The sequence below is a fragment of the Apis mellifera genome, linkage group LG4, assembly GCF_003254395.2.
Source record: "Apis mellifera strain DH4 linkage group LG4, Amel_HAv3.1, whole genome shotgun sequence".
NCBI lineage: Eukaryota > Metazoa > Arthropoda > Insecta > Hymenoptera > Apidae > Apis > Apis mellifera.
In genome coordinates, this window is record NC_037641.1 from 4,050,395 (window position 1) to 4,074,993 (window position 24,599).

At 37.8% G+C, this 24,599-nt stretch overlaps 1 protein-coding gene across 2 annotated transcripts in view; it reads right to left on the reverse strand.

Annotated features, from left to right (window-relative positions):
• Nucleotides 1-24,599, reverse strand: part of LOC411054 (polypeptide N-acetylgalactosaminyltransferase 2) — a 182,292-nt gene that overhangs the window by 38,238 nt on the left and 119,455 nt on the right. For both annotated transcript variants that reach the window (XM_394527.7, XM_006558671.3), the window contains 2 exons: nucleotides 2,158-2,327; nucleotides 1,127-1,246 (listed from right to left, as the gene is read on the reverse strand). In XM_394527.7, the coding sequence (XP_394527.2) occupies nucleotides 1,127-1,246; nucleotides 2,158-2,327 (290 nt within the window). The remainder of the gene's footprint in view (nucleotides 1-1,126; nucleotides 1,247-2,157; nucleotides 2,328-24,599) is intronic.

Here is a 24,599-nt window from a genome sequence, read left to right on the forward strand (position 1 = left end):
TGTTACAATTGGTAGATTTACCACGGATACGGGTATTTTTCTCAAATTGTTTGAATCGAAAGCAATTTTAAGGGCACAAGTGATTCAAAATGTAATAATTTAATGTAGCAAACGTGAAAGTTAATTTGATCAAATGAATTAAAGAGATAATCTTATCGCGAGCCGTTTTCATATCGATTTATTTTTCCATTTATTTCGGCAAAAATTAATTCAAACAAAAAGTTATTCGAAATATAATTTTTTTTTATTATTATTATATTTTCACGAAACAGCCGAAAATTTTCTATTGATTTAAATTTAAATTTCTTTTTTTTTTTTATCAAAACAACAATCCACCACGAAGATGTTATTTATTTTTCTCCATAATTATTATCATCGTCATTCTTCGTTTATTTTTAACTTTCGTAAATAAATTGCGAATAATTATCAACTCGTCCTCGTAAAATATCGTATAAAATTAAGAAAAATTCACAGGTAAACCTGTTATTTCCTCCTGGAGATTGTTCTCGAATGACGTTTTCGTTGACTGTTCGCCTCTCGGATATAGAAACGCTTCATGGGCATGTCCATGTGCTCCCAATGATGGGCCGCAATTTTCGCAATCAGCTGGGACGGATAATTCTTGTTTAATTGCTCGCGAAGAGTGCGGTAATAGTGTATGAAAGGGTTGATCGATCGGCAGAACAAATGTTGTCTTTTCTTAATCCTTCTCGTTGGACCTTTTATTATTTCTCTCATCATTCGCCTCGAATCCATCAATTGCATATCTCCAACTCGCCTAATCCCACTCACTCCGTGGATATTCACCGTAAAATTTTCTCGAGTTTGCTTTCTGCGAACGTTGACGTTCTCCCCGTGTCAATTCATCGACTTGAAGATCGTCGTGACGTATCGATTTGTTCGTATCTCATTTCAAACGAACTTCTCTTTTAACTTTTTATTTCTTTTTTTTTTATCTCGGGGATAAGTGTAATTGTAAAAGTGTGCGTCGAATATTTGTCGATTGTTCGATGATGATTCGCGTTGAACGAAAATTTTCGAAAAGTCGAAAGATATTTTTTAAATATAATATATGAAAGATTAATTCGTAAAATATTAATATTGCAGAAAAGAATAATTTACTCACATCGCACTGCGCGTATCAGGGATATCACGATTGCTGGGAAGCCCGTCGGATGCTTCCTGATTAAATTTGTTCCTAGCATATGGATCCTCCCCTGCTCGTAATCCTCCTCTCGAAACGTATCTGAAAAACGTGTATTTGTAATTTTATTGACGAATATACGAATCTTATTTATCAACAGCGAAAATAGGGAAGAAACACGAAGAAAGCACGCAGAAACAATTGATATGCACGGAAGGGATATCGAATTCTATATTTCTACCTACACCAGCTGCATTAATTATAGTAAATCTCGCGATGGTTTTTCGGTTGTTTAACAATGCATACGATCGACCACCGAGTGCCGATCAGTATTCAATTCTTGCGGCTAGCAATCGAGATCGCGCTCGAAATCACTTTCCAAATACTTTCTATGGCATCGCGTCATGAATTAGAATCAACGAGACATATTTATCCGATGGTGAAATCGAATACATTTTACATCGTGGTATATAAATATTCATTTAAGTTTAATTAAAATTACAATCAATCCTCGTCGAATGCTTTCGAAATGCGATTGATGATAAAATATTTGTAAATCTTCACGATATTTGTCGAAGTATTAATACGATTTTTCCATCAGAGATATATCGATCGATTTTCTGAAATGAACTCATGATCTTGATTTATGACGATGATCGTATGAATTGGTTTCGAATGTTTTTTTTTTTCACCGGCAATTTATATTGGAAGAAGAATATATATTGTGATAGGAAATTGGATTTTTGTTATGAAACGTGATAGATGGAAGGAAAAGTAAAAAAATAAATTTGCAATAGTCATAAATTTTCGATTGGAAAATCACCAGTCTAAGAATAATAATAATAATGTCCATCCTATTGATTTATGAGATTATCAAAATCACGGCGTTTCGAGACTGACATTGAGGAATAGAAGAAAGAAACTATGCAAAAACTGGACAAGTGAACGAACATTTTTTTGAAAAGAAAGAAAAAATATGGAATAATGATCAGAATGATCGGTTGATTTTTTACCCTTGCTCATCGAAGTAGTTCCACGTCACCCTTGGATCCGGGGTGGGTGCAGGTAGCAGCTCGGATGACATCACAATGGCGGTGCCATCTGGGTCCACGTAGTTGCCGGAGTTTCCGGCGGAGAGAGCCAACGATGCAGGCTCCTTCAGTCGCAGGGCTCTGTTTTCGTTCTGTGAGCAAACAAAAATCTTCTTGAAGACGTTCCATCAAGTTTACCAAGTCGAAATCTGTTTGTCTCGTATAAATATTTCACGCTGCGAGCAAACATCGCGTCGATAAAGAATCAACTTGATAGAAATCACAAGATTGGTAAAAGGAAATATCTAAAAAGAAAAGTTCCTCTCGATTCCTTCTCTTTTATAATAATTTCGAGAGCGTGACAAGGTTTATTATAATTAAATAGATATAGAATCATCTATCTTGCTTTTAGAATCACTTCTTGCTCAATTGTAAGATAATAATATAAGATACATGATGGCTAAAATGTATCTTTTATTTACAGAAAAAATTGTAAAAAATTCCACTCGTGATTATGGATGGCCTGCCAATGCGTTAACTTGTAATCATACACGATTTTGATCTATGAAAAGTATCACTATTCATTTTGATACTCCAACAAGTTACCACCTAAATTATTACACAGTAACTCCGTTGATGATGATAATGATAATTTTAATAAAAACACAACGAACTTATATTCATTTTTAACATATTTCAAAAGGAAAAGAAAAAAAAAAAGAATTGTTAATTTCGTCATACAAACGTCAAACATTCAACAATTTCAATAAGAAATTCTTTTCAAATTATTCGAAATGATCAACATTATATTTAATTCTCCATTCTACTGAATAATTCCTTAGGAGCCGATGAAACCAACCATTCAACAGATTAATCAACGTGTATCCGCCAAAATATAATCCAAGACACGCCCCTGAAACTCGAACAACGTCGAGACGAGTTATTCCTCGACGACACTCGGAGATATTCGATTCGCGAACTCGCGATGGCCAAGTCGCAGCTGGGCAATCCTCGGAACGGGCGAGAGTTTTCAAAGGCAGAGAATGCAAGGATCGATGCAAGAATCGGTCGGTCTTCGCGGCGTTTAGTTGGCTTCGATACAAGAAGCAATTGTACAAGGATGGCCAGGGGATGGCTCGGGGTCCCTTTGTGTTGACACATCGCATCGAGATACGCCGTATTGATTTTGAATCGATATGGAGAGTCGCGAGGCACTTGGCCATCTCCCCGTATGCCCTTTGTGCCCGGAGGACGCATTGTTCATCCCCGGTATATAGGTCATCGAATTTTCCTCATCGGCTTCCATCCCGGATCTCGACCTGTCTGTTTGCCTGTATGTATGGATATGCGCGTCAGCAGCTTGACTCGCGGTGTGCAGGTGTGCCGATCGACCATTGATACACACGTAGACTTTGAACGATGCTTCTCCCGTGATCGTTGATTCCGCCAGACAACGGCGGAGAATTAACCCTTTCGAGATTAATAGGACAGTACATTGTTAAATGTCCAACTTTTTTTCTATCGTCGCTTCTCTCCTGTGACCAATAATATAATCTTCTCGTTGGAAGAATATTGTTTATTCTGATTTGAAAAATTTTTTTTTATTATCAATCAGCGAAGACACAATTCTTAAACGATCTATTCTCGGATATATGTGATGTCAGATCGTGCGAAAATAGGAAGCTTGAAACTATATTTGCTTCGTATATCCAACGATTATTTTTTATTCGTGAAAGATAAGAAAGAGAATCGGGATCCAAATTTATTATTCGCAAGTTATTTAATGAAACTATGCATCGAGAATTAAGTTTTCAACTTATGGAAAATTAAAAAGTGAAATTCCGATGACTTCGTTCGAAATTATCGATCGATCTTTGGAATAAAAGGGCAAAAGTGAACTGTAAATAACGATAGATTGGTCTGCGTAGGTGGCGTAAATGGCGTGGCTTGGATTCACGGTCAAAGATGCGGAAAGGAAAGTAAATGACTCGGACGAGAACAAAAGGGGCGAGTCGAGCAGTCGATGGAAAACGAACCGTGAAAGCTGAACGCGAGAGAAAGAGAGAGAGAGCGAATAGGGAGGTTGGAAAGAGGGAGAGAGAAACGCGACAAAATGTAACCACGATGAAATATTAATTTACGGGTCAGAGGGTGCATTAAACCGGAAGTACAGTCGGGTAGCCACAGCGCGGCAAGCTGTTGCATCCGGTTCCCTCGTGGACCACGTGACGTTCGGTTCGTCGAAATGAAACTTGATGAACTCTCGAGTTTCATTTCTGTAAATCTGTTGTAATATTTAACAGCAGTAAGAAATCGGTATAAGAAATCGGAAAAATCTTTATACTACTCTTGGTCGTCAAATATACACACATATATATAATTGAAGAATGTATGAATCTTGGAAGTGAATTCATTTCGTGAATTCTTTCGAATTTTAAATTTTTACAAATATTGTTTAATAATCTAGAATCGATTTGAATAATATAATTTATCTGATGTGAGATCGTTCAAAATACACGATAGTGATTGGCGTAGTATAATTTTTAATATTGAAAAATAATTGAGGAGAATCTCACAGCATCCGCCTCTTCAAACAAATCGAACGATAAAAACGATTTTTTCCATGCGAGATGGTAATGCATATTCAGGAAATTCGAGATTCTCATTTTTTTCTTCTCCGTCGTGTTCATAAAATTTCCATAGAAATATATTTCCGCGCATCGATCGACCGTTCGGCGACGTTACATCGAGTATTTCGAGCAACACGATCGTGGTCCCGTCGCATTATCTCTTTTCGGTTGACAAATTCGCCACACGTATCCGTCATAAAATTCATTGCGCGTGCAACGATTACGCGAACCTCCCGGAAATGCAGCGGCGCGGGCTTATCGCGATAAACTTGAACAATGACCGTGGTGGCTCTGGCCGGAAGATTGTGTGCGCGAAAACGGAAGCGTGGATAAAAAAAAAAAGCGCCGCCAACATTACAGGAACCACGTACAAACCGGTCCAAATAGCTGATATTTCTTTGTCCTCTCCCGCAAATCATTTCGGCGAATCGCGCGACAGAACGAAAGCTATCATATTTTCCGCATCCTGTTGAAATTGATTGTGTTTTCCAATCCAGTTGCGTTCTTTTATATTACTTATTTGTAACTATTCTGATAATCCTCAAGGATATATTTCTATACTCTTTCTTCTGTTACGAAATTAAATAAATTTAACTCTTCGTTTACATGATGAACAAATCGGATACGAATGAAAATTTAACTAAGAAATTATTAATATTGTCATCGAAATCTATTCAAAGGATACGGGAAATTACGTTATTGAGATTAGTTTTTGATCCATCGCGATATCTCGATTGATTGTCAAGATATAAAGGTTCAAAGTTTATAGAGACGAGTTTAAGACAGCGCAAAAATTATGAATGGGCTCGCGACCTATATTCTTTCCCTGGAAATGAGTACTACTTCCAAGAATTACGTCTGCTATTTGTCTGGAATTTGAGGCAGGTCAGTGAGACGAGGCGCGAATGAGAGGCCCGAGTAAACGACAAAGATGGAGACAATAAAAGGATCAAAAATTACCCTTCTCTTTACACGATGATATCTCGGGAACCGGAAGTCATATCGGGATAAACGAGAAAGCGTTTCAAAGGGGAAGATTCCACGCTTCTAATAATCTTTCGTTCATTGAGAAGAAATCATTGTCTTGGAAGTTATAGCGGTTTAAATTTTTTTTTAATTTTAATTGGGTTTAATTGTGAGTTTAAAGATTATACCATAGATATTTCTGATAAAATATTGTTTATAAATGATTTTATTAATGGTATGTTGAAAGCTTTTAAGCCGATTTAAAACTTTTTCTCGAAGTAAATTGGATCTTTATTCAATCGATTTCGTTCGAGTTTAATTATGTTGATTAATCAAAGAGGATTTTATAGATTCTTCCTTTTATATTTTAGCCCCCTTTTCAATCGAGTTTAATGTATTGCTGCTACGTTTTATTTTATCGTCAACAATAAGTGAGGTATTTAATCAAGTTAAATAGGGCACTTTGAATAATAACAAAATCGATTTTCAGGTTAATAAATTATTAGAACACCAGCGTGATACTATTACCACTGTACATTGGGATATAATACAGATTCTAATAATCGGAGAATGGATTCATAATGCACAAAAATCTCATGAATTAATTTAATCATATCAACATGTCAACTCTATTAAATTAATCTCTGAACGAGTGACAAACTGACACGAAAATATTTTATATTCTAACCGTAAATTATTAACAATTTCACATTGTTTTCTCTCGCATTAAATTATCATTATTTATCTCGAAGATAAATCAATTTGATGTTGTTATGCTTTCTTTTTTTTTTTTCGTGGATTAATAACGTTCAACAAATTGACAATTTTCTCATCGCGAATAATAATCAACGTACAATTCATCGAAGTACAGCCTTTCTTAATTAAACATACTTTAGCCAAAATAATAATAAAAAAAACACGTCTTACGTTCAACGACAACGCAGATTCCACGATACCGAAGAAGATACACAACAGATGCGAAGATGCACGCAAGATTGATATTCAAACAAAATATTGAAAAAAGCATCGCTGTTGAAAATTGAACGAAATATTCAATCATAATTTCACATCAATACCAAGTCGATCAATCATTTTCACCTTCGCTTTCACGCATATCCACACAAAAGTTGTAACTTCTCCTTTCGTAACTTTGTTTCACGACAAGAAAGATGTGTAAAAAAAAAAAGAAAAAGAAAAAAGAAAAAGAAAATCAAGATCAAGATTAATGGAACTCTCTCAGGAGAACGAATCGGTCTTGCAACAGTTATCCCTTGATTTCACCGTGGCGAGGCAAAATCGAGCGGGCCAATATTGGCGTGGCACGTGATTATAATCGACGAGGATTGCATTATTAATCTCGTTGTTGCCGCTTGACAATGCACGCGCAAACGTAAGCGAATTAGAGTTAACGATATTGGCCTGTTTCGATATTGCAGCTCGAGAATACATTTCCCCTACCCACCCCTCCCCGCTAAATTATGATGACGCTGTCATTCGTCAACCAGAAGCGCCTATGTCACCGAGGAGAACCGTAATCGTCACGTACATTGTGTCCTCGCTAATACGATCCCTGATTGTCTGCCTATCCAAACGCGACCTCATCCTCCCTCTGAATCGTTCTGAATTTCACTTCTCGCGTTCGAGATGACGTTCGAGGGCTGTGAAACAACGATACGACTTCTTTTCTTTGACAATTAAAGTGGAATAAACGAAAACGAGATTCGTGGAATTGAATATTTCATCTGGAACTTTTAAAAGATGATATACTAATCATAATTTGTTTTTCCTTATTATATAGATAGATGATTAATAAAGAATTTTTTATCTATCGTTTGAAATCAATTCGAGAATTCATTTCGACAGATTTTTTCAAAGTAATGATCTCGATAAAGAAAATCTCGAATAAATCAATCATAATTATTAAATCAATCATCTCATTTGTACAACAAAATAACGTGGATGGGAATCGAAACGATCAGAGAGTTGTTAAAATGAATGATTGATAGTTATTATTAGATCGTCGAATGCGTGATATTACCGAAACTGTCAAGGTTGTCAGATTGTTAAACTTGAAATTAGCCAGACTATCGGGCTGGACCGTAGTTATCAGCCGATCGGGGTCACGAGACAATTGGGATTATCGGTGCATCAAGTCAATCAACAGACTATTACAACTATCGGGTCGTTAGGACGGTCGCATTATCGAAACTATCGGGACAATTTAACCCCCGGGGTTGTACGGTTATCCAAATGACGCGTGCAAACTAAATATCGAATTTAGAAACCGCCCCCTTACGAAACATAATTAGACAAAGTTCAACAAAAGGGGAGGAGCAACTTTTCAACCATAAATTTCCTGATGAAACGAGTTAACGAAGAGAAATCATAGTTTTAAAAGACGGTAGTTGTAAATGTAGACGCGAAGAATGAAAATGAAGAAGATGGAAATCATGGAAGTATAATATTTTTGTTGGCGATACATTCTCCAAAGGGCAAACTTAACAATGGCGTGCTTCACAGCGTAGTTGGTTTTCGAAATTTAGCAGTGTGATACGAATTTAAAGGATGATACACAATGTTGATTCTAAATAAGATGCTAAAATTAGAAGAAGAAGAAAAAGAAAGTACGTACAACCTAGAAATTTATTCGCAGAGGTATTCTTTCTCAAGTTGAAATCGAAGAAGGAAGAAACTAGACACCATTCTTTAGAAAAGAGAAAAAAATCTACGAGAAGAGAATTCCAGGATGCTTGTTCAAATCTTAACGATAGCCTGAACAGACGCATTCCAACGTCTGTTTTTCCAGCCCGATTCTTCTTGGACGATTTACATTTTGAGAAGGATCGAGGCAAGGAAGGCACAAAGAGAAAAGGGCAAGAGGGTTGCCACGCTACGTCCGATACGTTTCTGGTGAGTTATGAGTAGATTTGCATATAGAAACTACACGCCGCAGATTTGGCCGGATATAGCCTCTGGACAAAGTAGACAGCTGACACTTGGACGCTTAAATTCGTCCCTCGTGGATTAAATCTGCCCGAGAAGGATTCCTCGCCTGTGGAAAATGGTCTGAAACCAATCTCCTGGTACGGGAGAATTTGTATGTAAAATTGTTTTCTTTTGCTCGTCTATTATGTGATAAAACATATATATGCTATCTTGAGATTAATTTTTGAAACTGATGATCCATCGAGACGAAAAGAAAAATTTCCTCGTACGTGATATTTCAATACGATATTCTTTTCTTGTAATTATATAAATAATGCACATACATATTTCATTTCCACTTTGGTTTTCTTCACAGTGATTTCGTGTTGTATCGAATTTCTTTCGGAATTCTGGACAACAATTTTTTCCATCCAATTGGAAATGGAACGTGTATCAAATAAAATTTGCATATACATTTCGAATACACGAAGGATTTAATTTTCTCGTTTTGTTGCGGAATATTCACACGGGGCCTGCTCATATTCCTGACGGTACAAACCGTTTGTTTATTTGCCTTCTACGCTTGTTTATTTACCTAAATAGTTGTTCGTTTACGTTTCCTGATCGATTCGTCGCCATGTGACGCTTATCCCACGGCACGTGTTAAACAGAATTCACTGGATTTAGATTTAGAAAATGAATGAAACATACCGTGAGAATGTTTCCTTCGAACGATTCAAAATTCTTATTGCTCTAATAATTCGAGGGGAAAGAAAATTGAAAAGTGCAGGAATATTCTCGGTCTATGAGCACTTACATATAAGTAGAAGCGAAGAGTAAAAGAAAAATTTTTAGAAAACCGACCGTAAAGTTTATCTTCGAAAAAATCTACGCGACGTTTGGCGAAGAAGAATCAGGAATTTCGACGAAAGCTCCTTATACCTCGAATAAATCTCTTTCCATTTATCCATGGTAATAATTTTCTCCTTGATAAATGGACCGTTTTGATCCTTTGAATATCATTCTATTCTCGAACGATTTCAAGTCGAAAAATAATTCAATCCGGGAAAAATGAGGAAGAGGAAAAATTGCTGTATAAATATGAACTTTTGTTTCGCGTATATCGCAATATACATCGATCCAAATATTTCTTCGTACGATCTTGATCGAGACTTTTATTTTCAATTTCATTGTATCGAATAGCAGGGAAGAATAGATTTTTTGAAATAGATAAATAGAAACGAAGATACGAAATAAATTTTTCTTCGGATATTTGAATAAAGAAATAATATTTCCAATATATATATATTCGAGTATTTCAAGGAAATAATATTTGCTTAAATGTCTCGTCTTGAAAAAAAGAAATCTACATTCAATCTACACAAACAATTTCTTTTCCTTTTCGATCAAATCAAACTCGAGTACAATGCATCTTATTCTTCCGTCCCCGAAATCAGCTCATGTATGATAGTATCCAGTACAGAGCCGAAAACGTATCGTCGTGATTTCCAGCTCGCGAAGTAGTACGAGCAATCAACGTCCATAGCTCCAATTAACCGTGAAATTACACACGGTGGAATAACCGAGGGCGAAGCGAAAACGTTTATTACATTCTGCCGGCGTAATTAACGCGTCCTCCCTATATATACATATATATATATATATATATATATATATATATATATATATACGAATTACGAAACACGACGAAAATTAATGGTACAGTTTCGTGATCCTCGCGATTACTAACCCTGAAACAATCCGTGCGGATGTAAAATCCGGAAACGAAATGAAATTACACATTACGTTGTAATGGCTGGGAACAGTTTGGACCGCCGGTTAATTAAACACGGGGCCACGGTTTCGACGTTTCAAGGAGGATTAATCCGAAGGCGTAATTCCGGCTGATCCTTTTCTTCTCGTGTACGCAAGATTGTAATGGGTGGCGCGTTGGCAATTGCGGTTTCGGACGATTTCGTGCCGGACCGGAATCGCCCCTTGGGTAATTTAATACGGCAATCCACTTAGGGCACGTAGCTTCCCGCCGCTTTCAACCTTCCAGAAATGCATCCTTGGCGCGGTTGATTTGTCCACTTGTGCGTTTATGGCCAAGGTAACGTAGCGTGGTGAACTATATATGAGTTGGAATGGAATTGGCCGGTTGCGTTTCAGTACGTTCATTCGCTTCTATTGTTGTTCACGATTATTCGTGATCGAATCGATCGAATTTGTGATCCCTTGAAGAATCGTGTTATTTACTCCAACGCGAGGAAATATTGGGAAAATTATTTTGATATATTTTGAGCGAAGATTTTAGGCACTTATCCATCATTCTAATCTATAAATTGTTGGAAGACATTGCATTACATCTTCAACGTGTGTTGGAAGATGGACGAGAACATTGGAAACTGGTATCTGTCATAAAGTGTTTAACGTTAAGTTTTCCACTAGGCTTAACTGAGTCGAAACGTGTGGTGGTAATTTTTAATAATAGAGAAGAGTGATGTCGGTGGAAAGATTCGGTTCGTTTAATTTCAATTATAAGTCTCCGAGTTTCTCGTAAACTCACTGTACACGTCGAACGCGAGCCAGCTCCTTCGTTAGGTGGATAACAGAGCTCGAGGGTGAAAGATCGATACTTACGTAACGGGCATAGGGTGAAAGTCACGCCTTCCTCGTGATTCGTCCGCCCGAAGAAGAGTGGAAAGAATATAAATTTGATCGAATCCGTTTCAACGAGTTGGCCGGTTGAACGAGATTAATCCCTTTGGTTCAATTAACCAGCGTTAAGAAAAACAGTGGGGAAGAGATACGAGAATCAGGAATGAATTATATAGGTGCAATTAATTATCCCAAGATGAGAGAATCTGCACGCGAATTATTCGATAAGACGATGAAATTATTATCCCGCAGAGAAGATCACCGAACTGTCTCTTAGCCCTTCCAAGTGAGTCAATCTTCCACGTACAATCCACTTCATAAATATTAAATAATATTTAATAGCACAGTTTTAGGATATAAACGAAAATATAATAAACAATCTGCTATGCAATTTTAGAAGAAATTAAAAAAAGAATAAGTAATTGGTACCGTTAACTATTAACAAATAAATAGATTTATACTAAAAATTAGCAAGTATTGTTTACAAATGAGAGATATACATATACATATCCAGAAAGAAAGAGGAAAAGAAGTTCCATATTCGAATTACAATGCAAATCGAATTCAAGCACTTTATTCTCTCCCTATCTTCGAAGGAGATGTACTTGCTACGTCGAATGACGAGCAACGTGGAAGATGAAGAGAGCACAAGGGAGACGAGGAGCCCCTTAATCTTTCATCAATTCCCTTAATTAAGCGGCAACAATAGACCGATTCGATCCTTCGGTTTCCAGACGATGATGGTGGATCTTGGCGACCCTCTCGATTTTCGGGACGTATCGGTGCCATTGAAATCGGGACGTCGCGGGCAGAGGTGAAAGAACTATTCCGGGGAACGGCTTTTCCAGATGCCAGATGCTACCGACTGCTACTACTTCCCTTTGTACCCTTGTACGAACGAAGAAATCTGTCGAAGATGGCCAGGCAACCCGTCCGCGATACGTCGGATGGTAAATAAAGAGAGGATAGAAGAGTCGGTGTGTTTGGCTCGCTCTTCACAGCACAGGTTGCTTAGAGGATATCGTCCCCTCTTCTTCCAAATGATTTTTCTCTAACTTTGACAAAAGTTCCCCGACCAAGGTTTTATCTCCAACTTTTCAAACACCTTGTTTAACTTGTTCGCCACAAGAAAGAAGAGAAGAAGATTTTTGGAGAACGAACGAAATTATAGTTTCGATAATTTCCACTTCGCGCCCCTCAGGCTTCCACGGCTTCGTTACGGCTGTCCTTTTTGCTCTTAGGCAAAAAGTCAAAGTGGCCTGGAAGAATTTTTCCCGATCGAGGCAAAGGTTTCGATTTCTTTTTTCCCTCTTTTTCTTCTTTTTTCATTTCGAACGCAACTCCTCTCGTGAAACTTCTCGCTCCAACTCCTTTCCATTAAAATTGATTCTCAAACTTCTCCTCCCTTCCCCAGCTTTCTTTTTCAACCTTCTCTTCCGGCTCTGTTCTCGAAGGGTATATACCCTGTACACGAACATTAGTTAATTACTTTCTTGACAAGCTTATCCGCTCGCCGAAGTTATCCCTCATCCTCCGAGATCCCTTTAGAAAGAGAGAAAGAGAGAGGAGGAAGAAGAAAAAAGGAGGAAATCTCGCGTGTCGATATATTGGATATAAGTTGGGTCGCAAAGGGAGGAAGGGGGGAGGGTCGTGGTTCATTGTGCGACTTGTCCTTCCCGAAGAAGTTAATGGAATTTCGAGAAGATTATGCCGGATCGAAGTTTCCTCGTCGATTCCTCGTTCAAATTTCTCCTCGAGCGGAATTGGCGCGCCGCGGAATCGCCCCTGGCACGGGGCCAACCCTTGCCAAATGCGAGACGCGAGCCCGATGAAAAAAGGTTGACAATTAAACGGGGGCGACTTTATTAAAACGCGTCGCACCTGCGCGCCCGCAAAAACCGCCATTTCTCTCTCACGAGGAGAGTGAAAAAAAAAAAAAAGAAAAGAAAAGAAAAAGGATCGACACCGACCCAATTTTCGTTCGAAAAACTGCGTATCCGGCCCCGGCGATGGCGTGTCTCTTCAACGATTCCACTCGATTGTTTCCCGTTTTCAAAAATTCAGGAGAGAAGGGTTTTTTTTTTAGGTCGATCAAACCGATTAATCTGATTTCCTTCGGCCGGGACGCTCGAATTATTATTGGATGATTCGATGTAGTATATTGATTAATTAACGATACATCATTATTATTATTATACACGTGTGCATCGTAATTTTGGAATTAGTATTTTAGCTTTGGGAATCGAAGCATTATTGAAATATAATAAAGGGGAAAGATAATGGACTTTATTATCGTACAATCGTGATTCCTCCTCGATTCGTCTTGATTCGTTTTGGAAAGAATTAAACTGATCATAACTTGATAGTGTCTTTTTCGTCCAATATTATCATTCAAGTTCTCTTTTTCCACGTATTTTGATTTTTACAATTTTATGAAAAGTATTCCATCGATATCAGTGTATTGCTTCTATTTAGAGTTAAAAGATAATCATCCGAAGAGTTCGCGAGATCGTTTGAACCACCAAGACTTGTCAAGTCGATTTCGACCGCTCAAAGTCGGATCAAAATCGCATCCATTCGACTCGTTTCCTGGCCACGCCTTAACAAGCACGTAGATTTCTGCTACGGACTTTTGTTCCAACCGCGAATTCGCGATAGAAACGTTAAGAAACTTGGACGTCTCGCCGGTGAAGAATCGTCCGGTCGGAGATCTATGACGCGCTCGAGGATGGATCGCGATGTAAGTCAATACGCCGGCCTGGAATCGAGAGGAGAGAGCTTTCCTGTGTCCCCGCTGTTTGCTCCTAATGTAAATTTACTGTCGGCCCCTTCCTCGATACCCGCTTCTTACACGTTCCAGTGTCCTTTTTGCGCCAGTCATGGCGCACCAACTTGGAATCTTATTGGAGGAGAAGTTTTTTGAGATGCTCGGGTCGAGGGAAAATTATTCTTTTGATGGAGCAAGTTTTTAAATACTTTGATAGTTTTTTTTTTTTTGGAAGGAGAATTTTTTCCTCGGAATTTAGAGCGTAATACATAAATTGTACTTGATCTGTAGATGAGGCTAGCCTCGAAAAACGTATTTCTTCTTCTTCGATTCTTTGTTCAAATCTTTGTAAATATTATCTCGAGTTGTATATTCATTATACTATTTTGAAGACACGTTCGAGAAGAATAGCAAGAATTTTGTGAAGATACTTTGCTACTGGATCCATTGTGGAAAAACATTTAGAAAATTTTAAGCGCAATTTATATTTTGCAACAGTTATCGATGGGAGGTTATAAGAACTTTACAAAGGAGAATATTTGCGCAACAATCGTTGGAAATGGCGAAACGGTTCGAGAGGTTGATGGCGATGGCATTACGACGTAGCGTAACGTAGACGTCGCTGGACAAAATTGTAGACAATAAACATGTCTGCGAAACGGCCGAGGCGGAGCACAATAGAGAAGCTTGTAACGTGCTTTGAAACCCTCGAGACAGAATTTTCTTTGAAACTGGAATTTAATATTCCCTCGCATTCTGCACTTTAATCGTTGTTTCTGCGATAATGTTGCACGATATTGCACGCCGGAGAGTTGACCCTTGTTTTATCCGGAATTTGGACAAAACTTAATTAATCTGGATCGTGAAAAATAAAAGTGAAACATACGCACGTCAAACGTATAACATCATGCGTTGAAGAAAGATTAACATTGAAAATAAATCATTTTGTAGGAGGAAACTTCCTGCGAGAGTTTCGAAAAAGGATTCGTTTGATCCAGGATCTTGAATTAATGAATAACTGATCAAGAAAAGATTTCAATAGATCTTCGATATTTTCTTTCTTTTAATTCTTCATTCTTGGATTCAGAGGAGAAGAGATTGAGTCGATGAGATGTATAGTACAGTCGAGGAACGACTCTCTTCCGAGATCCTCTGATTTTTGAACATTTCCAGATGTCAGATGTTCAGTAGGAATATGATCTATGATTGAAGACTTTCTGATGGGAAATAGTGGAATATATTTTATAATTAGAATTTAGAGAAGAAGTTATTTTTGAAGGAGTTGAAGTCGTAAAACATTCGTTTTAATTAATAATTATTTTTAATATATTCGAATTTAATAATATATCTTTTTCACAAGAAATCTTTTTCGTAGAATTCTTGACGTTTTAATGAGATCAATTAAAAACAAGAGTTCAGTAATTTGTAATCAAAATCAAATGCTTATAAAGCGCGTATTCGTTTGAATATTTAAATACGAATAATTTGAGAGTACCTTTTACAGTAGAAGCATCATTTTCGTCTCACGCATTTCACTTTCATATTTTATAACACGCAAAAATGTTTTTAAACAATACGAAATATAACGTGAATCTAATTAATTAACGATTCTAATTAATCGTAGATTCACAATTGAATCTGCTTTTTAAAATCATTGAAAATAAATTGATCGAATCAATAAATCAAAGACCATTCTTTCGTTAAACGAAATCGATATGCGAAAAAAAAACGACAAAAGCGACGAAGTAAAAGTGAATTTGAGGAAGGCAAAAAAATGAAAAAAAAGAATGAAAAAAAAAAAAAAATTGCCATATTTTTATTTCGCTTTTAAATCGAGAGTCGCGTCGCTTTTTAATTAATGGAAAAGGAACGTGAAAATAGGTATCGGTATCGTGATACGTCGACGAAGGCGAATATTTCCCCATGAAATTTCACGAGATATCCCCCTTTTCAAATTTCCATGGAGCCGTGCAGTTTTTTTCCACCGCGCTGCCTGGCGGATACACGTATCGTTGTACGCATATACCGGCGGCCAGAATGGTTTTTTCTCAATTTACAATTTCGTCCCGTTCGTTTTACGAGGACATAAAGCGTTCATAAATTTCGCGAATCGCGGTTGGGCTCGCAGCTGTTCGCCGTTACACGGGACATCACCCGTTAATAAATAAATTTATTCTCATTCTTGAAGTGTTCGTGTAACGAAAAACTTTTTTTTTCTTTTTTCTTTTTCCTTTTTTTTTTAAGGAAAGATAAATTTATTGAGAGAAGTAGAAAATGGATTTTTTTAACCAATGTCCTTGTACAGAGAGGAAGAAAATATTTCGTTAAATTGTCCATCAGATTGTAGCAACAATATCGAGGTTGTAAATTATATTATACTCGTGGTATAAATTTTTCTTATATTCGTATAATATTAATGTGTAGGTGGAATAATAATTTAACGAGGTAATTTTTCTTTCTTTCTTTTTTTTTTTTTCAATAAAAATAATGCAGCTATGAGCTTGTCAAAACGATATATCTCGTATAAAATTTAATCACAAATATTAATTCAATTACGAATCGTGACATTGATTTCCTGATATTATCGTGTAAAATAATTTAAGTTCAATAATACTTTGAGAGATGTGAACAATATCATCACAAGCAGTAAAAATATTAATCATTATTGAACGCTGTCATAAATTTAACTGTAATCCATAGAACCATTAGAATTAATTATTCGCGCGATCTTTTCCAGGCTATAAATTAATTCTTTTCGAAGAAAGGAACGGTACGAATTTATCACGAATAAAAAATAGTAATAAAAAATTCAATACATCCAATAAAATAATCGATAAAAATACACGTACCCACATCAATGTCTAATAATTCCTAAATTAAATTAAATAAACATTTAAATACACACGTACAATCGTGAATATTTACGTGTTTCGATAAAATCACAAATATCTTCGTGATCATCACACCTTTAAAAAGGCACGATCCATCCCACGCGGTAGAATGATCACCCATTTCGAATTACCATTTAAAATATTCGATTCTAAAGAGAAACATGGAATCGTTACCTCGCTCCGTCATTCTCGACGAACGGAACGAGATGAAATCGAGGCTCGCCTAGAGTGTTCTCGATGATGTATCGACACACGAGTGTCACGGAACACTTGGAGAGTCCCTTTTCGAAAATCGACCGTTTCGAAACAGGCCATTCGCGTGGACGACGAGGTGGCGAGCGCGGATAAACGGGGGAGGCCGGAGAGGGCCGGTTGATAGATAAACCGAACGGAGGGGAAACATTAATAGATTCGTACTGGCTCGCCACGTGAATCGGAGGCGACGCTGTTTTCGCCCATTTTATCTCTATTTTCCGAGCGCGTGAATACACCGGCACGCCGGTGAATGCATTGAAATATGTGCATTTCATATTTCTGGAAAAACGGCGGCCGCCCGTTTTCCAACCGAGCACGCCTACGCCACGAATGGAATACGGCCGTGGCTAAATAATGAAATAGAAAATACGGGCGAATTTCGGTCCCGCGGACGCGTTATCGAAAATTTCTTGGTCTTTTTTATAGGCGTTGGAAACGCGTAGCTTTGCATCGCTTGATCCTTTGTCGCGATTGTGTCGTAAATTGTTGTTTAAAAAACGCTCGATGTTGAAACGAGACTTGTCTTCTTTCCCTTTCCTTTTTCTCGCTCGTTAAAAGTTTCTAAGGGAATTCTCTTGGAAATTTTCAAATGAAATTCAGATCAGTTATAATATAACGATGTCGTGAAAACAAGACAATTAGAAATTTCTTTTTCTTTCCTGGATTTTTTTTTTATTACGTATACAATTAAAAGTGTTTGATATATTTTGTACAAGATTACATATCAACGAAAGAAATATTCATCGTTTTCTTCTTCTTCTCCTTTCCCAAATTAGCAAATTATTATTTATCCAACAAGTATTCCTTATTTGCATATACAAAAGACATGACATTAATAGTGATAAGTGGAAATGATTTCATACAATTGTAGTCCCAAGCGCTGGTTAAACAGGATCATGGGGAATTAGAAAATGTGGTAAGTGGCATCGACACTTGTCACGTCGAATAACACCGATTACATTGGTCGTTCTCTCGAGTGCTCTCCATTAGGGACATAATGGCACGTCGAAGGATTTGAATCTCCGGATTTGATCCGGATTCTTTATGGATTCGGACGTCTGGTGACACGTTGAATTTTTCCACGAAACTCGTTGCAGAATCATGATTTATTTAAAAGAAAAAAGGACAGTACATTTCTTCACGTGGAAAGTATGTTATTTGAAAAATAATATAAATAGTAATAGGTCAATGAAAAAAATTAAACGAGCAGGATTCTTTCTTTGCATAGTACGAGATTAAGCCACGTGTACTGAATGTCTGACAGCACGTGAACTCATTCTACTGCAGCGTGCATCACTGCTATATCCCAAGCGCTCGTAAGTAATACAAGTCCTTCATGCATCAGACAGTACCAGTGCATATTCTATACGATTATTATCCCGTGTAAGAGATCGGGTATAAGAATATTAAATATATCGATAATTTTATACAAATATACTTGTTTAACCAGGTATTTCACGTATATGCAATTATATGCAGTAGAATATTAACCGTACGATAAATTTAATCAACGAAAACACTTTCACAATTTCGCAATAGGAAAAACCTGATATCCCATAAACGGAATTATTCCCGGTAATATCCGAATAAACTGGAATAGTTTCGCGAGCTATTCAAGTAACAGGAACACGAACGCCTCCCTCACCTCACCTTCTAATTGCTCGAAACGTTTAATCGTGGAGCACTGGTATCTGCATCCTGCCATATGTGTCTATTCCCGGAAGCCTGGCGTGCTCCACAGTGCACCGCTTGCACGTGTACCGTCTATGCATCTGGTAAACGGACCCCGTCCCCCTCGAATCCGTGCATTTATCAGGCTTCAAGGAGCGGAATCGCGATGCACACAGCGATGCTTACCAATTGGCAGCCGGCCTCAGGTGTGGCTACGTATCGTTCGGCCGATACTACGAGTCCTTGCCAATCCGATTTCTCCCCCATTGTTCTCCTCCCCCTTCCCTGCCACTGTCGCTCCCGCGCCACGTCGACATCGTCTACGACGAGATGGCCTGTCTTCCGTCGACATCTCGCGAGAATATAATCGATGTGGCACGGAGAAAAGCCCAAGGGGGATCCCCGCGATTCAACATCGGTAACATCGATTCGATTCTGGAGACCTGTCAATGGGGCACGACGTTACACAGTATCTCGTAATATCATTTCATTGGAAAGGAAAGAATGAATCATTCATTCGAAGTTGTAATTTAACCTCGTTCCTTGGAAATATGGTACAATTGAAACGAAAGAGGATTAATTTATTAAGGAAAAGAGATGAGTTTTATTAATATTTTGTATATTGTTTTCCAATTTAGTGAAGAAATATTCTTTTTTTATTATTGATATCATCTTCCATTTAACGGCACGATCATCGTCATATGAAAAAATAAAACGGAACAATAATCGGTACACTTCTTCAACCGCTATTCCAAAGGAATTCGAATTCGCTTCTCTCCTTCCCCTTCGCGAATCTCTGGTGTACTTCAAAATCTTCTTCGACTACCTGTCTTCCGCTCCTCTCCTCGGGAATAATTTACACGGGTTGATCTCTTAAAAGGCGTTCTTGTTTCCGAGGGTTCAACTTACCGTGAAAATACCTCTCGTTTTCAAAAGAAAACGTAGACCTTTCGTCGAAAGAGAAAGGCGTGGCGTGGCGTGTTCCCGGAAAGGGGAAGAAAGAGGAGAGGGGAGTATCACTTAGCGGGGACGTTCCACTTGAAGTTACCTGAAGTATCACATAGTTGGCTATCTCTCGTCGGTGTTAATTGGAAAATAATTAAGCGGCGCAATTTCCTGCATCCTTAATTAGCAGAATGCGTAATTACGGAAAAGAGGGAGAGAGAGAGAGAGGAAGGGAATGGAAGACGATAGGAGGGAGGGGCGAGAATGGATGGTGGATGGACGAGCTTTCGTTTCCTCGCGTTATTTTCAACCCCGCTATCTACGGGTCGACGGAAACTGCGGGTGTAGCGGCGCAAACCCTTGGAAACCTGCCGACTTTCGCCGCTAGTTAAAGACAGGGATGGCGGGGGATGAAGGGGGAGGGAGGGAAACGAGCCAGAGAGAGATTCGTAACTTTCGATCTGAGTTACGACCACTTCCCGCAAACATCTCTAACTCGGATTTGTGAACTGTCCCGATTACTTGACGTCCACCGTTCGTCTTATAAATACAATTACGTTTGTTGCTTATATATAAAGTAATAATTCCGGAAGGATACATGCTTCGAATAATTGAATCATTCTAGGAAAAAATAATTATTCATTCCTCTCGTGTTTTTCCACGCCAAATTATTATAACTCCAATATGTTGTTAAATTATAAAATATCTTTCTCAATCTAACGAACGATGAGTGAAAATTTTTTTCACTTAAGGAATCATTTAATTGGGAGAAGATATTTTCTATTTTATTAGAAACTGTGACAATTTTATTTTCGAATCGATGGCAAAGGTATCGAAATTAGTTGAAATTCGTTTCAAATTTTAGTATATTTTATAAAAAATTGTATATATAAGTAAAAAAGAAAAAGGAAACTCGATTTTTGATTCGTTGTTGGAGATACATTTATTTCATTCTACATTCTACAAAAAAATTAAATATTAAAGTCAAGAACGAGATTCTCTTCTGCCAAAATAACTGCGATGAAGATTGTCGGAGGCATAAATTCACGAGTCACAGTTTCTTTTCGAAAAGTTGAGGGGGGAAAATTTCCTTATCGGTGCACTTTCGTGAAAATATTCGCAGCCCAATATTTTCAGGACGAAATCCTTAAGACATCGTTCAATACGATCTCGAGCCATTCGAGAAGAAATAGGAAGAGGGTGAGATTGTAAAGTTGGTAAGGCCTGGAAGTTGGCCGGCTCGGGCTACTTTATCGCTGCATCGATAAACGTTACACACCCACCGGCAAAAGAATTCGAAAGGACGAGCAAACAGTGCCGAACTGATGGCAGTTCAACTCGCAAATACTTTTTTCCGACGTCGAATCGGAAGTTACTCGAGCGAGTCGAGCCTTCGTATCGTCCTCGAATCGTCTTCCTTTTCGAGGTCTTTTTAAAAAGGGTTGTCGGCAAACAGGAAGCTAGAATTCTGTTTGCAAACAGCACGGATTTTTCTTTAATTCGTTCGAAAATTCGAGATTGTCCAAAGGGATGATTTTAATTAAGAGTTGAACCAATTGTCTTCGGTTATTTCTAAAACTTGAAGATTAATCGCTGTTGAAACGATTAGGGTAAAATTATTTTTATAATATTTATATATACATTGGCGAACATGTAAATAGAAAAATTCTTTTTTCTAATTCAGTTAAATCTATCAATTAAAATAAATTAGATAAAGTATATCAATTATATCAGATATACATTTATGTATCCAAAATATAAACATTTTTACATATTATCTTTTATATAAATTTAAGTTAAGTGTTATTTCTATTTATATTTTCGCCATGTATTTAAAATAATACATATAATATATTCATATTATTCTTTATATCACGTAAAATATTATTATTTTGTATAAGAAATATTTATCCAGAAATTTACCATTATCCAAAATAACCACCATTCCGTGCCAAAAAAATTCACAAACTCTCGTAGATTATGGTGACGATAAAAACAACGAAATAGAAGCACGATTCTTGAAAACTCGCGACATGCCATGAATCCTTTCCACTCTTCCCCCAATTACAACTCTCTCTTCCTTCAACAACTTCCTCCAACGTGTTCGCGGCCGATGATTCTGAAAAGATCAAAACTTCAAGCCAGAAGACATCCCTCTCCCTCTCTTAGAAGCGAAATCTTCCCTTCCGGCCGATTTTCAACAACGGTTCGACGACAACCTCTCCTCGGAATCGAGACACCGGAAGAATTTATTTATTCAAAGTAGCCCGGGGAATGAATGCAAAGGAAAATGCTATCCGACGACGGATTTGTGGATTCATCGATATACAAAACGTTATTCGAGGAAAGCAATCTCACCCCTTCCTCTATCATCACCCTTCTCGTCTATCCAGCACTTGAAAACGAATGGATAGAGTCCAGGGTGGAGTCCAACTAAGACGAGCGATTGAAGCTTGATCGGGAATTATAGTCGTCGCACTCGAACCCATCGCTGTCGTTTATATCAGTTACCAGAAGCAAAGAATCTTCCCCCGTGGGGTGAACTCCATCCACCGTTCTCCGCTTCCCGGCTTATCGTCGCTTCGACGTCGTATCGATCCCCCGAAATTGACGTTGACGTGCTAAACGATTCTCTAGAGAAAGAGAGAAAGAGAGAGGGAGAAAAGAAGAAGAAAAAGGAAAAGAGAAAAGGGAAATAGAATTGGAAATTGTGCGTTTGAAGGGTGCATTTTTTTCTTGGTAATATTTTAGCAAAATTAATTAATCGAGATTCTTCTGTGAATTTGATATTAGAATTGACTTATATCTTTGTTCAACGTGAGATTTTCATGGAATAGTTTGCTTTAAATTGAAAAAAAAAAGGAGGGGAAAGAATATTGTTTTAATAGAATGAATCTGCATTGTCTATATCATCTACAGAGATTCAAAAACGTTTTCAAAAAAAGTTTATATCATTATCGTTATCATCAGGTGAGCAAATAATTAATCAAAACGCGATCCCTTTCCTTATCAAAAAATAATGTAATTGATAAACAAACAACATTTATCTTTAGTCTAATCAGTTCTATCTATATTAATATTCGAATAGAAAAAAACTGAAACTGATAAATATTACGTTTATCGAACGATTAGAGAATAAATTAACAACTCGATAAAGTAACAGACGCAACGTGATATAAAGTGAAAAGTATTCAAATTGAAATATAGTAGAACTGAAATGCTGCGAATATTTAACGAACATTAGTAAAGCGTTATTCGAGACACGAAAGCCGCAGAGAAACACACGAAACCTTCCGCATCGCATGATTAAGAAGTAAAGGATTCTAGAGCGTCGCGTTGGAAAATTTATAGCCACCTCTCTAAGCCCTCCCCCTCCCGATCCCAAGAACTTTAGAGTTACGTATCGCCTGCAACCTATTAACAATCTTCCAACGATCCTCGAATTCCTCGCCAAATCATCCGCCCCCAACAAATAACCCCTGTCACGTCTTTATAATTCACGCAAACTGGACGTAGATTCATACCTCGCCGTGCCTTCGCGAAGAAAACCTGTGATCGATGGAGAGGAGGGGAGGAAAGGAGAGAAAAAGAAAAAGAAAGAGAGGAAAAAATAGAGGGAACTCGAAGGGGGAAAGCAGATAGCCGAGTTCCTCCGCCCTTTATCTTTGCTCGTGGCGAGCGCGCGATAAATTACCCAGATGAGATTGTTATGTCGAGGCACTTTATTCCACGCCGCTATAACAAGTAGCTCGGTACACTCTTCTTTGAGGCGCAACGCTGAAGAACCTAACCCCCCCCTCCTCTATAACCACGCCGTAGATATATAATGAATTCCTGTAACCGGGTCTTCAACCCCCTTTCTCCGCCTCCCTTTTCTCTCCTTTTCGTTCGTCGGCCGCATTAATAACAGGCCGCTACTTTGAGGACGTACTAATCGGAGCGGAGTGGGAGAGAAATTGAATATTCAGTTGTGGCAAAGAATGTCTGCAGAATTGGATATTGTGCGTCCAAGAGAGAGAAAGAGAGAGGGAGAGTGAGTGAGTGGTTTCCACTTCACGATTGTTCGTAATCGTTTAAACCATCCCCTTGCTCAGAAGACTGGTTTCGCGTCTTATTATTCTGTCACGTCACGATCGTTAGAAGATCGATAATAGTGCGTGGCCTGGTGAAAGGAAGGAGAAGATCTCGAGAGACATTGATGGAAGAGACGTATCTCGATTTCGCAGGGTCTTGTTTCTTTTTCTTGGGAGGAGGGAGGGAAAATTATGTCTCGTTTGGGTCATTGATTCTCGTTCGGGAGAAAGTTTGATGGGATAGTTTTTCATGGAAGAGTTGAGTTATCGATGTAGTAGGGTTTTAGAGGCTTGTTATATCGATCGAAACTTGATATTAATTATGGAATAACGAGAGGTGGTGGGTGTTGATGATTTGATCGATTCGATAGCTAATGTACAGATTGTTGATCGATTAAGTGGAATTGGAAAGTTTAAAAGTTAACGAAGTCGATATTGGTTGATTGATAATTCGGTACTTTAACTTTGAAAAGTTGATATTTTATTTGTATTGTGATTATTCTTCTTTCTTAAAGAAATTTTTAAAAAGAATAGGAAATTTCGGCAAGATTTGAAGAGAATTTTATTTACGAATTATGGAAAAATTGAGAAAGGAATCTTAATATTCAGGTGATGGGAAATCTTCGTCAGATTTAAGGAT